Genomic DNA, 13,887 nt, shown 5'->3' on the forward strand with positions numbered 1-13,887 from the left:
TTACACCAATATTCAGGCAAGTTTCTCAGAAGAAAAAAAACCATTAGCTTGAAACAAAACATATTACAATAAAACCTGAACCAGCTCCACCTTGCAGAGGACAACTATTCCAGGGACCTGAGGGAGTGATCCTCTAAGTGCCAAACTTCTAAACTTAACCATTTGGAAGTAAAATCCTCACAAAACCATTGGTGTTCTCCTGCATGGTTGCATCACCTTTCCTGTACCCAACACAACCCCTAGACGGCTGAACCAGAAGGGTTGTTGTGCTGGGCTCTGACCTACAACACAATGCGGACCTCAGGGGCTCTGCAGCGCTTATGGTGACCAAGAGCTACTGTCTTCAAGAATTCTCTGTATATTTTGCAGTTACTTTGTTCTTCTTGCTGTTATCCTGTAAAAGTCCTTCAGTCCTTTCTAATCCACTGGGGATTTAGAAACCAGGTCATAAAATCGCAGGATTGAAAGGAACCTTCAAAGGCTGTCTGGGGAGGACCAAGAACTCTGTGAAGTAGGAGGGTGAGTCACCTCGCCTTAGGGGACTCTGGAGAGGGGAGGCTGGCGACCACATGTGCTCCTCAACCACGAAAAGGTGGAACTGCTGACAGGAGTGAGGCATGTGTCTAAAATGGGAAAAGCAATGACAGTAACAGGAACGCCCCACTCAACTGGTGAATACTACTAACACCCTGAAAACAATCCTGCCCATGAGACACATGGGTCCAGAGTGGAGAAGGCAGTTCATGGCAACGGGGGTGCATCCAGTAGACTGGATTAAAAGGGTCTCGCCCTTCCAGCAGAGGATGTGGACTGGTGGTATTTCCGGATTCTAATCTTGGTCATGAGTTTTTTAAAAACTCTAAATACAGGGCTTGAGTCACACAGGGAACCTGTCACAAACCAGAGACACTATGGGGCCCCAGATGCACCAGACACACAGATGTACCCCAAGACTGAAGGGGAAAGGTAGGACAAACTGATCAAGAGTATTCCATTTAAAAGCATCACCAAAAAATTCTAGTTTGCAAGTTTTAAAGATTAAAGTAAGAAAATGTCTCCAAAGTGTCACAGTAGCACATTCACAACTTGGCAAGCGCTCCTTGAGATTCCAAGTGTCTGGCCAGTCTGGGAGCAAAATGGGGCAGGGCACTCTAGGCTAAGGTGCCCCAACAGGTATCCAATGACACTTGCCTCTGGTCTCCTGCATCCACCCTCCGCCCTCCCACTCTTGCTTGCTGACTATCCACCTGGCATGGTCTCTCACTCAAGGTTGTCCCGGGCTCCAATGTCACTTCTTAAATCCAGACACCCACCCCCTTATCAAGCCAGGTTCTGGGCAAGTCTCCAGTGCCCAGTGACAGCCACATTACAAGTCTGCAAAATGCAGTTCCGTCCATGTCAGCTCACACCGACTCTCCAGCACAGAGCTGTGATGAGCCAATCCCCACTGTGTACCTAGTGTCAGTCTCTTCTGAGACCACTCACACACCCTTCAGAAGCCAAGTCCAGCCAGACCCTATACTGAAAGGAGTCTCAACATAAGGGAACCTACTCCTGTGTCTGAGGGAGACCCTGGAGCAAAGCCTCTCATGTTCCTCAGGCGAGCAGAGACTCTCAGGCAGCCAGGTAAGGCAGAAGGCAGACCTCCAGAAAACTCCAGACTGGTTTGACGGGCGATACCGGGTACCTAGCCTCCAGATTCCAAATGGCAGTTTGTCAGAGCTCCTAACGAATGGTTCACAACTAGAGACACATTTAACATTTAGGGTTCTGGTATCATCTAAACAACTCAAAAACTTGTTTTTGAAAAATGCGTTCTAAGCAAGCATTTGATGACTCACATGTAAATGCAGACCCTGTCCCCACCTGAAATTCTGGGTGAGATTTTCTTAAAAGTCTGTCTCATTCTCCTTCTGTGCTCCCAATGCAGTGAGATGCAGCCCAAGGGTCCACCTGCCTCGGGTTCAACAAAGCAGCACCTAAGAAGCTGCCCCTACAGCTCCATGTCCACCCCGCACTGCTATGTCCTGCTAGCGGCTCTGCCTTCACAGACAACACCCATGAGCGTTTAATCCTGTGCCATGTGGATCTTCCAGCAACCCCAAGACAGCCGCAGGCTGAGTGTGCTCTCCACCCAGCAACTCCACTTGCTATCTGAAGGCCTAGTTACCAAAGAACAGAGGCTAAATATCTGGTTTCTCAGATTCTCATTGGATCTAACAATACTGCTCAAATCAGGATTGAAAGGAACCTCAGGTATTACTCTAATCCAATTTCTTAATACCACCAGAGAAAGGAAATTCGTGGACTTCTCAGGGCCCGGATCACCCCTGCATGGCTGTAAACGTTCCACCTCGTTATGACAAAATCTACAACTTCTTTCCCCTTTCTGGCCATGGAGAACAAGTCCACTCTCCTCCAAGGCTCCTTCTGGTAGGTGAGCCCTGTCTCCTGTCTCCTTCAGTCCCTCCCACATGGCCCCAGTCCCTTTGTGATTCTGCCTCTCTCCACTACTTTTCCCATAGGAAGCTCGGATCAATCACTGTCCAGGTCCACCAAATGCAAACTTCAAACTATCCTGAACCTGGACTTAATTTTGTTTCCCAGAGTGTAAAGGTTCACAGCAAAAAAGGTCACATCTCAGAATTTAACTTTCAGCAAACAGAACTAGAACTAAATGAAGAAGGGCAGGAAGCAAGACCCCTTTCCGCCCTAATACGTGTAGAGCAAAACGTGGAGTCATGACAGAGCTGTGTGTTACGTGGGAAACCTGGTGCTTACAAGTTTAGCACAAGTTTAACAGGTTTCTGACAGCAACAGAAAAGGCTTCACATGAAGGGTTCTACTTTTTTGCTTTTAAACGAGGAAGTAATTTAGTTGATTCCCTTGTGATAAGTTTTGCCAACTACATAGTCAATGGGCAACAGTCTTCAAAAATAATTATCAGTAATACTCCAGGAAGAATTTCATTTCAGCCTCAGTTAATGAGACCCGCAAATGCTTTAAAGCACCAGACAGGACCGGGTATGGAGGGCATCAAAAAACCTCCGGCTAAAATCCAGACTTCTCTTCCAAAAGTAAAATTGCTCAAGACCACAAACCAAAGTTCAGAATGGGAAAATAAAATCCTGATCCACGCAAAGATCACAAGATCGAAATCTAGGAGAGGCCACAGGCGACTGGCGAGCAGAAGGCAGGCTCCGCACTTCTCACCAAGTTCTGGACGTCGGCACCCATCCTGCATGGAGGAACTTTCGCAGATGCCACCTCAGCACGGCCCTCCCACAGGCCACGAGGGCCCGCGGGCGGGGACAGGCTTAAAGGGACAGCAACCCCCTCGGCCTCCCAGCCTTTCATCCAAATTCGGTATTTTTCCGTAATGTATTTTTCATCCACGACCCTGGGGCATGTCCAAGTTGCACTCCAGGCCCAAGGAGAGCAGCTTTCTCCACCCCCGAACACGTAGACGGGCGCGGGCCCCGCGCGGCAGGTGAAGGTGCTGCGAGGACCCCGCCGCCCGGCCTGCGCCCAGACCCCCGCCCCGCCGCCACCTGGGGGGAAGGACCCCGCTGGCCTCCCAGGGCCCGCCACCCCGGCTGCACACGAAGCCTCCGCCGGCCGGAGCAGCCCGAGCTGGGGGAGGGGGCGCCCCCGCGGGGAGGGGGGAGGGGAGGGCCGGCCCCGCCAACGTCAGCGACCTGGGCGCAGGTCGGCCGCCCCTCCCCCGCTGTGCGGCCCCGGCCCCGGGGGCGCCCCACCGAAGCCCAGGGAGGAGGCGGGGGAGCCCAGCTTGCGGCCAAGAACGGCCCAGCGGCGCCACGGGACTTGGGAAAGTTTGTGCGCGCTCCTCCGCGCCACGGCCACGCGCAGAGGAGACTCAGAGCCGGCCCCGGGCCCGGCCCGGAACCGCCACGCGCGGTAAGCAGGACACTCGGCGGGGGCCTCAGCCTGGGGCTCGGGTGGGGGCCGCGGCACCCGGGCCCCTCCCCCTCCGCGGCCTCCACGTCGGCGGCCCCCTGAGCCCGCCCACCCCGCCGGCCCGGTCCTCCCCAGCCCCGTGCCGCGCGCTCACTCGTGGGCCCCCGCCCGCCGGTCCTGCCGCTCGCTTGCTCGCCCGCCGCGCGGGAGAAGCCGGGACGCTCCGAGGCGCGGCGCCCGGGCCCCGGCTGCTATATAGGGCGGCGGCCCAATCCCGCCTGGACACGTCAGCGCCCCGCCCGCCCCGCCGCCGGGGTCCCCGCCGCCCCGGGCCGCCCAGCACCCGGGAGGCCCACCCAACTCCAGGCGTGGTTCTGCATCCTTTTTTCGGGTGGGGAAGGTGGTGCCGAGGAGTTGGGAAATTAATCACCTCCAGAAAGCAGAGGGAGCGCGCCCCGCAAGAACTCGAGCGGAAACAACCGAAGACCAGAAAGGGAGCAGGAAGGACGGCTGCTCTGGAAGCAGATGTCACCAGTACCGCCCACCTCCCCAAAATCACAGAAGGAAAACCTCAAAGGATGCCCACCACCATCGTAAACGGATGCCCCCCCCCCAGCACGAGGTCCTACAGCGCAGTGAAGCTCCCAGACGGCTCCGGACTTTCATTCCCTCATTCCCACGTGTCTGTTCCTTATGTCCCTCACTTTTATAAACCATCTCCACCCGATTCCTTGCCAATCAACTTAATCTCCCCCCAAAATATAAAACCCCCTTCCTTTAAAGCGTGCATTATTTATGGCTCCATCTCTACATAGGTGCATACACGCAAAAGAACTGGTGTGTGGCCTCTGAGCCCACGGTGGACACGGAGGACTGGGCGGAACGGAATCCCTACTCTCAGGGGGTCTCCACCCTCCGGGAAGGACTTGTCACTTCTGCATCCATTGTGTTTACTAACTGATAACTGCCACTGTTTCTTTTAAAAGGTTTAAGGGGAGTGGAGCAATCTGTAGAGATGTCCGTCTGAACCTCTGGAGCAAAGTCGCAGGTGAGCAGAATGCTGCACAGGGCACAGGATCAGCTACAGGTATCTGGGGACAAGACCGTCCCACACAGGGCAAGAGGCAGCGGCACACCCAGCCTTACCCAGGGAATGGGGTCAGGTCAACACAGCCTGCAGCCGGGCCATGGGTGCTATTGAGAATGGTGGGAGCTGGGTGGGGGCTGTCAGCAGCAGAAGGCAAGATCAGACGTGTTGTTTTCGTGGAACACTGACACTAAGTGGAGAGTGGCAGGGGAGGGGAGGGGAGGCCTACTATAGTTCAGTCTAAAGATGACAATGGCTTGTATATGTTGGGCATAATGGATGAAATACATGGCCAGATTTGGTATATATTCGCAAAGTAGCACCAAGAAATTCCTTATTAACCAGATGAGGGGTGTGAAAGAAGTTAAGAAAGGCATAGGTTCTTGGCCTGAGCGACTGGGAAGAGCTGCCCTCACGTAGATGGGGAAAATTCAAGGAAGACTGGATGGATAAGGGGGTGTGATGCCCTGACTGGGCAGGTGGGGATGTCCAGCAGGCAACTGTATGTGCAAGGTCAGGGGAGAAGCCCAGGAGCCAGCAGAAACACCAGTGCACTTCATGACACCACCAAGGGAAGGGAGCAGAATCACAGAAGGCAGAGAACATCTGCGGCTTGAGGCAGAGAAGGAGCCAAGGATATCGTTAGCAAAGCCGTCCTCTAAGTCAGCAGCATGGAATTGGGCAGGTGGGCCTCCCTGGATGTGGAAATAGGCATTCCCTCTGTGTCATTGCTGTGGTTTGTTGGTAACCTTTCCGTGGGGATTAACCAATCAGCAACTAGTGCAAGTGTGTTTTTTGCTGCTGTTTTGTTTTTGAGGGCTCAGCACTGCAGAGGGAGATGGAGAGAGTAAGGGGTAGGGATTCAGTCCACTGTCAAGGAACTTCCAATAAAGCTAGGAAGTCAGCACAGGTACAGTACCTAGTACACAGGACACCGTAAAGAGTTAGTTTTTAAAACATTGTTAGCAGAAGATACTATAAAATCAAATGTTAACTTTGTGCTAATAACCGTCCAGAATGCTTCCCTGATGCTCACAACCAGCATTTCCTCCCAGCAGGCTTAGCACATTGAAACTAATAAATTGTTCGTAGAAGCAAATTTTAGAAATTCCAAGGCTAGCAATATTCAGACCAAATGAAGTGTGAACATCTGTCTGTGACATCTGAGTTTTCATCCCTCAAAGGGAATTAGTTTGGGTCTGCTCAAGGTAGGAGGTGAGAAGAGACACCCTCCTATTCCATAAAATCATGATCCCCAAAAGGGCTACACCCTCAGCAGAAGATAGGTAGATCAAAAAAAGAAGAAGAAAAGCCCACTAGTGTCAAGGGGACTATAGGATGCTTTCTCTGACTATCCTGAGCTGGCAGGTAGAAGCATCTCTTGAGCTGTAGGGACAATGGACTAGTACTCTACAACCAACCCCATTTGTCCAGGAACCCCTAGCCCAAACTGAGATATTAAAACAGAAAGCAATCCCCCTCAGGAAAGAATAAACCTCACACCAGGCTAAAAAGGATACCCACAGATCAACCCAAATGGTAGAGAGGCTAAAAGCCCAAAGCTCAGAAGGATGGATGGATTAGAAGTAGGATTAGACTCAAGAACTTCAGGAGACAGAACTATAAGATTGAGACTATAAAAAAGCATGAGAGACATAAAGGGGGCATTTTAGAAAAAAATCAAGAGATGGAACGAATGAAAGAGCTAAGAACCATGGAATGAAAAACTCTAACATATAACTGCAGTTCCAAAAAAGAAAAAAAGAAAAAAAAATCCAAAGAACAGAGAAGAAACATTTTTTAAAATAGTTGAGAAAATTCTAAGATTTAATGATACAACATTCTTCCCTCATCCCAAAAAAGACAGAGAAGCTGTCTGGCAGGATAATTTAAACTGATCCAAATCAAAACACACTACAGTGTAACCTCAGAGCACCACAGACACGAGCAGACCTTAAAAGCAACTAGAGAGAAAAGACAGGTTACTTATAAAGAATACTGTGAGACCAAGGGCAGACCGCTTAATACATACCAGAGGATAATGGCTATATAAAAATTATGATGAAAGAAATAACTGTCAATTTGGAATTATTTAAGAATTCTTTTTCATTTAAGAATGAGAATAAAATAGACATATTCAAAGATAAAGCAATTACTACCAATAGATCCGGGCTGACAGACCTACTGAAGGACATATTTCAGCAAGAAAATGAAAGCCAAAGAGACCAGAAAGAAGGAATACTGATAAACCAGCAACCTAGACAAAGTGAAACAAGCATTGACCCTATACTGACATCAACAATAAAATTTGTAGGGAATTAAATTATAGATAGGTACATAAGCAGGATATGCAAGTACAAAATAAAATAAAATAATTAAAATGCTTAGGCAGCAATAATATATAAGGTGGAAGGGGGATATGAAGTTGCAAGGTTTCAAGATTCTTACTATTTGGGGGAGAAGCTAGCCCTTGTTGAGAATGAATGTAAAAATTTAAAGACAATCTAGGAAAAAAAGAGAGTTTTTAACGTTCAAACTAAACTGTTATTCAAATGGAAGTTATTGGCAATGTTCTAGATCTTGGATTAGGTGGTAGGTTCAGCGGTATTATGATGTACATTATTACTGGTGACATTATACTGTATTAATAATTATTAAAGAGAGAAAACCAGAAAAAAGAATAGGAGGCAAGAGAAGTAAAAGAAACAATGAAAAAGCAAGGTAAAGAACAAAAGTGATGAGAGGAATGAATTCAAACCCATCAGTAATCTAAGCAAGTGTTAACAGACTAAACTGACCAACTCTAAGAGCAGCTACAAGCCATTCAACAGTCCTAAACCATACAGACATACAGGCTGAAATAAAGAGATGGAAGAAGTACTCCAAGCAAATACTAACCATATGAAAGTTGGTTATGTTATTTTCATATAACACAGACTGTAGCATAAAAGTCATTATTAAGAATAGAGAAGGTCAATAATTTAAAAATTCAGTAACTGATTACATGTATCTAATAACATAGCTGCAAAACATATAAAGTAAAAACTAAAGGTTACTAGGAGAAATTGATATATCCAAGGTTAAAGGGTGAGACTGACCCAACTCTCTTGGTAACACAGGTTGTGGGATTGGAAAATGTATACAGGATGCAAACAACACAATTAATCTACTTTATTGAACATATGATTAAAAGTGACACTTTTTAAAAAAACCATAAAACCTGGCCAGGAGCTAAAAAAAAATTAAACAAATAGTAAAGATTTAAATCATAATAACATTCTCAGACCACCACTCAATTAGAACTCAACTTAAAAATTTAAAGAGTATGTAAGTTTTAAAACTTGCTTCTAAGTAACTCATGGAACAAGGAAGAAATCTGAAAACATTTAAAACTAAGCCATTAAGCAATTACACATCCCACCTTGTGGAATGAAACAAGAGTGTTGCTGAAAGTCCTGTAACTTTAAGCCATCCTATCAGCGAGGAGGAAAAAATAAAATAAGCTAATCATCCACTACTGAAACTAGAAAAAAACACCAGAATAAACAAAAGAAAGGTAGAAGGAAATAAAGATAGGAAATTAATGAACTAAAAGACATATATCACAAAGGATAAACAAAACCTACATCCAAGTTTTTTAAAAGACAAGTTCAATCTCTGGCAAAAATGATTCCTGAAAAAAGAAGAGTATAAATAGACAATATTAAGAATTAAAAGGGGGTCAAAAACTACAGCTAAAATGGAGACTTGGAAAAATCCATGTAAGAATTCTATTGAGAAGAGTAGTGTCAAAAACTCGAAAACAGATGAAATGGGCAAATTCTAGAAAAATAAGTTACCCAAACTGAGTTAGAAATATAGTTTCAATAACCAACCTTCCCCAATCTCCAAAGAAACAAATATAAAAATCACAACAAGGCTGGGCGAGGTGGCTCACGCCTGTAATCCCAGCACTTTGCAAAGGAGGCAGAGGCAGGCAGGTCACCTGAGGTTGGGAGTTCGAGACCAGCCTGACCAACGTGATGAAACCCCATCTTTACTAAAAATGCAAAATTAGTCAGGCGTGGTGGTGGGCGCCTGTAATCCCAGCTACTCAGGAGGCCGAGGCAGGAGAATCGCTTGAACCTGGGAGGTGGAGGTTGCGGTGAGCCGAGATCGCGCCATTGCACTCCAGTCTGGGAAACAAGAGGGAAACTCCATCTCAAAACAACAACAACAACAACAAAAATACACAAAAAGGCAGGCCTCCAAATGCTTTTGTAAGGAAGCTTTGAGAGATTACCTCCCACACAAAGCTAGGGGGCTTGGACTTATCACAGACAAAGGAGTGGTTGAATCTCACCTAGGTACTTAAAAGCCAAAGCCTGAACCAATCTTGCAAACTGATCCAGAAATAGAAAAACAAATATATCACGATAAAGTTTAATCCAGTAATGTGGGGTGGTACAATATTAGAAAAACAGATTAAAGTAACTTGCCACATTAACAGCATGAGGGGCAAAGATAATGTGATCATTTCAAAAGATTCAAATGGGCTGGACATGGTGGCTTGTGCCTGTAATCCCAGCACTTTGGGAGGCCGAGGCAGGCAGATACCTGAGGTTAAGAGTTCGAGACCAGCCTGGCCAACATGGCGAAATCCCGTCTCTACCAAACATACAAACATTAGCCAGGCGTGGTGGCACATGCCTGTATTCCCAGCTACTTGGGAGGCTGAGGCAGGAGGATCACTTGAACCCAGGAGGTGGAGGTTGCAGTGAAACAAGATAATGCCACTGCACTCCAGCCTGGGCAACAGAGCAAGACTCCATCTCAAAAAAAAAAAAAGAAAGAAAAAAAAAAAGATTCAAATGAAGAACCTCAACTAATTAACCCATTCCTAATAGCAACTAGGAATATAAGCCAGGGCAGTATGGGAAGAAAAAGAAAGTTATCAGAATTGAAAATGAACCCAAACTGCCAGTATTCACAGACAACATAACTGTGCTGGTAGAAAATCCAGGAGAATGTATGCACACACTATTAGAACTAATTAAAAAGTTCAGTAAGGGACGGGCGCGGTGGCTTACGCCTGTAATCCCAGCACTTTGGGAGGCCGAGACGGGCGGATCACGAGTTCAGGAGATCAAGACCATCCTGGCTGACACGGTGAAACCCCGTCTCTACTAAAAAATACAAAAAACTAGCCGGGCGAGGTGGCGGGCGCCTGTAGTGCCAGCTACTTGGGAGGCTGAGGCAGGAGAATGGCGTAAACCCGGGAGGCGGAGCTTGCAGTGAGCTGAGATCCGGCCACTGCACTCCAGCCTGGGCCACAGAGCGAGACTCCGTCTCAAAAAAATAATAAAAAAAAAGTTCAGTAAGTTTTCTGGAAATAAAACCAATACACACAATCACACAATCATGTTTCCAAAACATCGGCAACAAACTATTAAAGATAAATCTAAGCTGGGTGTGGTGACGCATGCCTGCAGTCCCAGCTACCTGGGGGGCTGAGGCACAAGAATCGCTTGAACCCAGGAGGCAGATGCTGCCACTGCACTCCAGCCTGAGCGACAGAGTGAGACTCTGTCCCCACTCCGCCCCTCTAAAAAAATTTTTACAATCTAATAAGAAAAAATGTGATTTATAGAGCTTACAAAAACCTTTGTCAAAATACAGAAATGACCTTAATAAATGGAGACAGGCCATGGTCATCTAAAGAAAGACTTAATCATGGATAGTAATTCTCCCCTAATTAGACTAGAAATTCAATGCAAATGTAACTTAAATCCCAAAAGGTATGTGTGTGTATGGAATTTTACAACCAGATTTTATACAATTTTTAATTACACCAGATTTCTATACGCAAGTTTTATAATGTTGCATTGCAAACACTGAATTGTATAAAATAATTATTTAGGATATTTACATATATAATCATATTTACACTAAATTTATACAAAAGATCAAGGACCAAGAACAGCCAATACAACTCTGAAGAAAACAACGTGGAGGAGGGCTTGCTCTCTCCAGTGTCAGGTTGTGCAGCAACAGTAATTCAGACTGTGGTGCTGGTGCCGGGGACAGACACAGAGAACAAGGGAGCAGCAGAGAGGGCCCAACACGGCTAGCACAGACACAGACATCGCCTGCCTCAGATGTGGTCGCGTGGATCAGCACGGAGATGGATGACGCAATCAATGGCTCTGGGAAAACTGGTTATCTACAGTAGGAGAGAAAAACTAGGTCCTTATTTCACACCATTTGCAAGGCCCATTAAGGCTTAAGATGCAACTACTCCACGAGCGAACAATTCCACTTCTGGAGACGTACTTCAGGAAAAAGCTCTCCCACCTGGGCAAAAGGAAACATGTACAAAAATGCTCATCTCACTGCACTGCTAGTAATAGTCAACCAATTGTTAAGAACCTAATTGTCAATGGATAAACATGGATAAATGGAGGTATACAATGTGTGCAGCCTATTTCTCTCTTTGCTTTAACTGATCACCTGACAGGAACCCACTGAAGTGGAGCCATGCTGAAGGGGTCAGGAGGAGCAGCGGACCAGGGGTCATCTCCAAGGCTGTGGAAGCAGAGATGTGGAGGATGGGCGCCCACCACCTGCTCAGCAGCAGAGCAGTCTTATAGGAAGTTACTAGCATCACGGGATGGGAGCTAAGTTTAGCACAATTTGCACTCACTCCCATACTGAGTGTGGTGGTCAAAGTCAGGTCAAAGAAATGTTTCTATCCCATCTGATACCTGAAATTTTAAAATTATACGTGGCTCATATTACATTTTTATTAGCACAAACTAGTTTTATGATTAAGCTTATCTATACTCAGTTTAACTTGACTTGTAGCATATCCTAATAAGGAAGAACTTTTCTTTGGCTCACATGTATTTACTACTGATATATTACAGTATATATTATTACATTAAACTCCCAGCCCTAAAATAAAGTCTCATGAAAGTTCAGATGAGACAGAAACGAAGAGCTGCAGTCCAGGGTTTCCTGTAAATTTGCCTTGTTCTTTCTCCACTAACTAATTCTGTCAGTTTCACTACTTCTCAGGAAGTAACAGAAAAGGTAACTCAGTATATTCTCCAATGACACTGTTCTCTGGCTTATTTCTTTGATTCATGTGTTTCTTCTAGGTAAGGTGAAAATACATAACTTGTGTTTTATCCGAGTTATTATAGGCACCTATAACGAGAACAAATTGTATGAAGAACACCAAACTTGTTGCCAGGATACCTGCTTTCAGAATCCTGCTCAGATATAATTTGGGTCACCTTGGCTAGTTGTTTAAGCTGTCAACTTTTACAATTCACATTTGTAAGTTTTTGGGGCCTTTACTGCAAGTTATTAAAAAGATCAAGGAAAATGGTATGTAAAAGAACCTGCCCTTTAGTAGGTGTCTCACTGTTTGGGAATGTTCCACTAAACTCACCACCTTCCACTAAATTAGCACATTTAGTGGAGTATGCCACTACGTTAATTTTACAAATACAGAAACAATCAGCACATATTTCTACAGCTGAGTAAAGAATATTTACTTAGAGCCTAATTAAAGAACATGTGTCAGATAAATACAATTTATTTTCTTTTTTTTTTTTCTTTTTGAGACAGTCTCTCTCTCTGTCGCCCAGGCTGGAGTGCAGTGGCGCGATCTCGGCTCACCGCAAGCTCCGCCTCCCGGGTTCACGCCATTCTCCTCCCTCAGCCTCCTGAGTAGCTGGGACTACAGGTGCCTGCCACGGCGCCCGGCTAAGTTTTTGTATTTTTAGTAGAGATGGGGTTTCACCGTGGTCTCGATCTCCTGACCTCGTGATCCGCCCACCTCGGCCTCCCAAACTGCCGGGATTACAGGCGTAAGCCACCGCACCCAGCCAATACAATCTATTTTCTTAAGAAGATGGGGGGCTGGGCACGGTGGCTCATACCTGTAATCCCAGCACTTTGGGAGGCCGAGGTGGGCGGAGAGTTTGAGACTGACCAGCCTGACCAACATGGAGAAACCCCGTCTCTACTAAAATACAAAATTAGCCAGGTGTGGTGGCACATGCCTGTAATCCCAGCTACTCGGGAGGCGGAGGTTGCAGTGCGCCCAGATCATGCCATTGCCCTCCAGCCTGGGCAACAAGAGCGAAACTCTCTCTCTCTAAACAAACAAACAAAAAAAGAAGATAGGGGCTAGGCACAGTGGCTCACACCTATAATTCCAGCACTTTGGGAGGCCAAGGCGGGTGGATCACTTGAGGTCAGGAGTTGAGACCAGCCTGGCCAACATGGTGAAACCCCATCTCTACTGAAAATACAGAAGTTAGCTGGGTGTGGTGGCATATGCCTGAAATCCCATCTACTCAGGAGACTAAGGCAGGAGAATCACCTGAACCTGGGAGGCAGAGGTTGCAGTGAGCAGAGATTACGCCACTGCACTCTAGCCTAGCAACAGAGCAAGACTCTGTCTCAAAGAAAACAACAACAAAAAAACAAAAACAAAGAATGGGGCAGGGCGTGGTGGCACAGGCCTGTAATCCCAGTGCTTTGGGAGGCCAAGGTGGACAGACTGCTTGAGCCCAAGGGTTTGAGACCAGCCTGGGCCACATGGAAAAACCCTATCTCTACCAAAAAAAATTAGGCCGGACGCGGTGGCTCACGCCTGTAATTCCAGGACTTTGGGAGGCCAACGTGGGTGGATCCTCTGAGGTCAGGAGTTCGAGACCAGCCTGACCAACGTGATGACACCCCGTCTCTACTAACATTACAAAATTAGCTGGGCGTGGTGGCACACGCCTGTCATCCCAGCTACTTGGGAGGCTGAGGCAGGAGAATCCCTTGAACCCAGGAGGCGGAGGTTGCAGTGAGCCAAAATTGCACCTTTGCACTCCAGCCTG

General features: G+C 46.7%; 2 protein-coding genes across 8 annotated transcripts in view; one reads left to right on the forward strand and one right to left on the reverse strand.

Moving 5' to 3' along the window:
• The window catches only part of HDLBP (high density lipoprotein binding protein), an 87,295-nt gene that overhangs the window by 38,624 nt on the left and 34,784 nt on the right, over positions 1–13,887 (reverse strand). Inside the window, exon 1 of one of the 7 annotated variants that reach the window (XM_015111548.3) lies at positions 4,073–4,148. The exons of 4 other annotated variants lie outside the window; for them this stretch is intronic. The gene's annotated coding sequence lies outside the window, so the exon portion shown is untranslated. Of the gene's footprint in view, positions 1–1,552; positions 1,745–3,213; positions 3,469–4,072; positions 4,149–13,887 lie in introns of those variants that run through there. 2 more of the 7 variants (XM_028831355.2, XM_077958133.1) reach the window with 2 other exon arrangements.
• LOC114671465 (uncharacterized) lies at positions 912–4,966 on the forward strand. Its single transcript, XM_077956539.1, has 4 exons — positions 912–966; positions 1,601–1,683; positions 3,467–3,918; positions 4,319–4,966. Exons 1-4 carry the CDS (start codon positions 912–914, stop codon positions 4,731–4,733), a joined length of 1,005 nt encoding a protein of 334 aa, XP_077812665.1. The 3' UTR covers positions 4,734–4,966.

This window comes from Macaca mulatta, chromosome 12 (assembly GCF_049350105.2).
Source record: "Macaca mulatta isolate MMU2019108-1 chromosome 12, T2T-MMU8v2.0, whole genome shotgun sequence".
NCBI classification, from domain to species: domain Eukaryota; kingdom Metazoa; phylum Chordata; class Mammalia; order Primates; family Cercopithecidae; genus Macaca; species Macaca mulatta.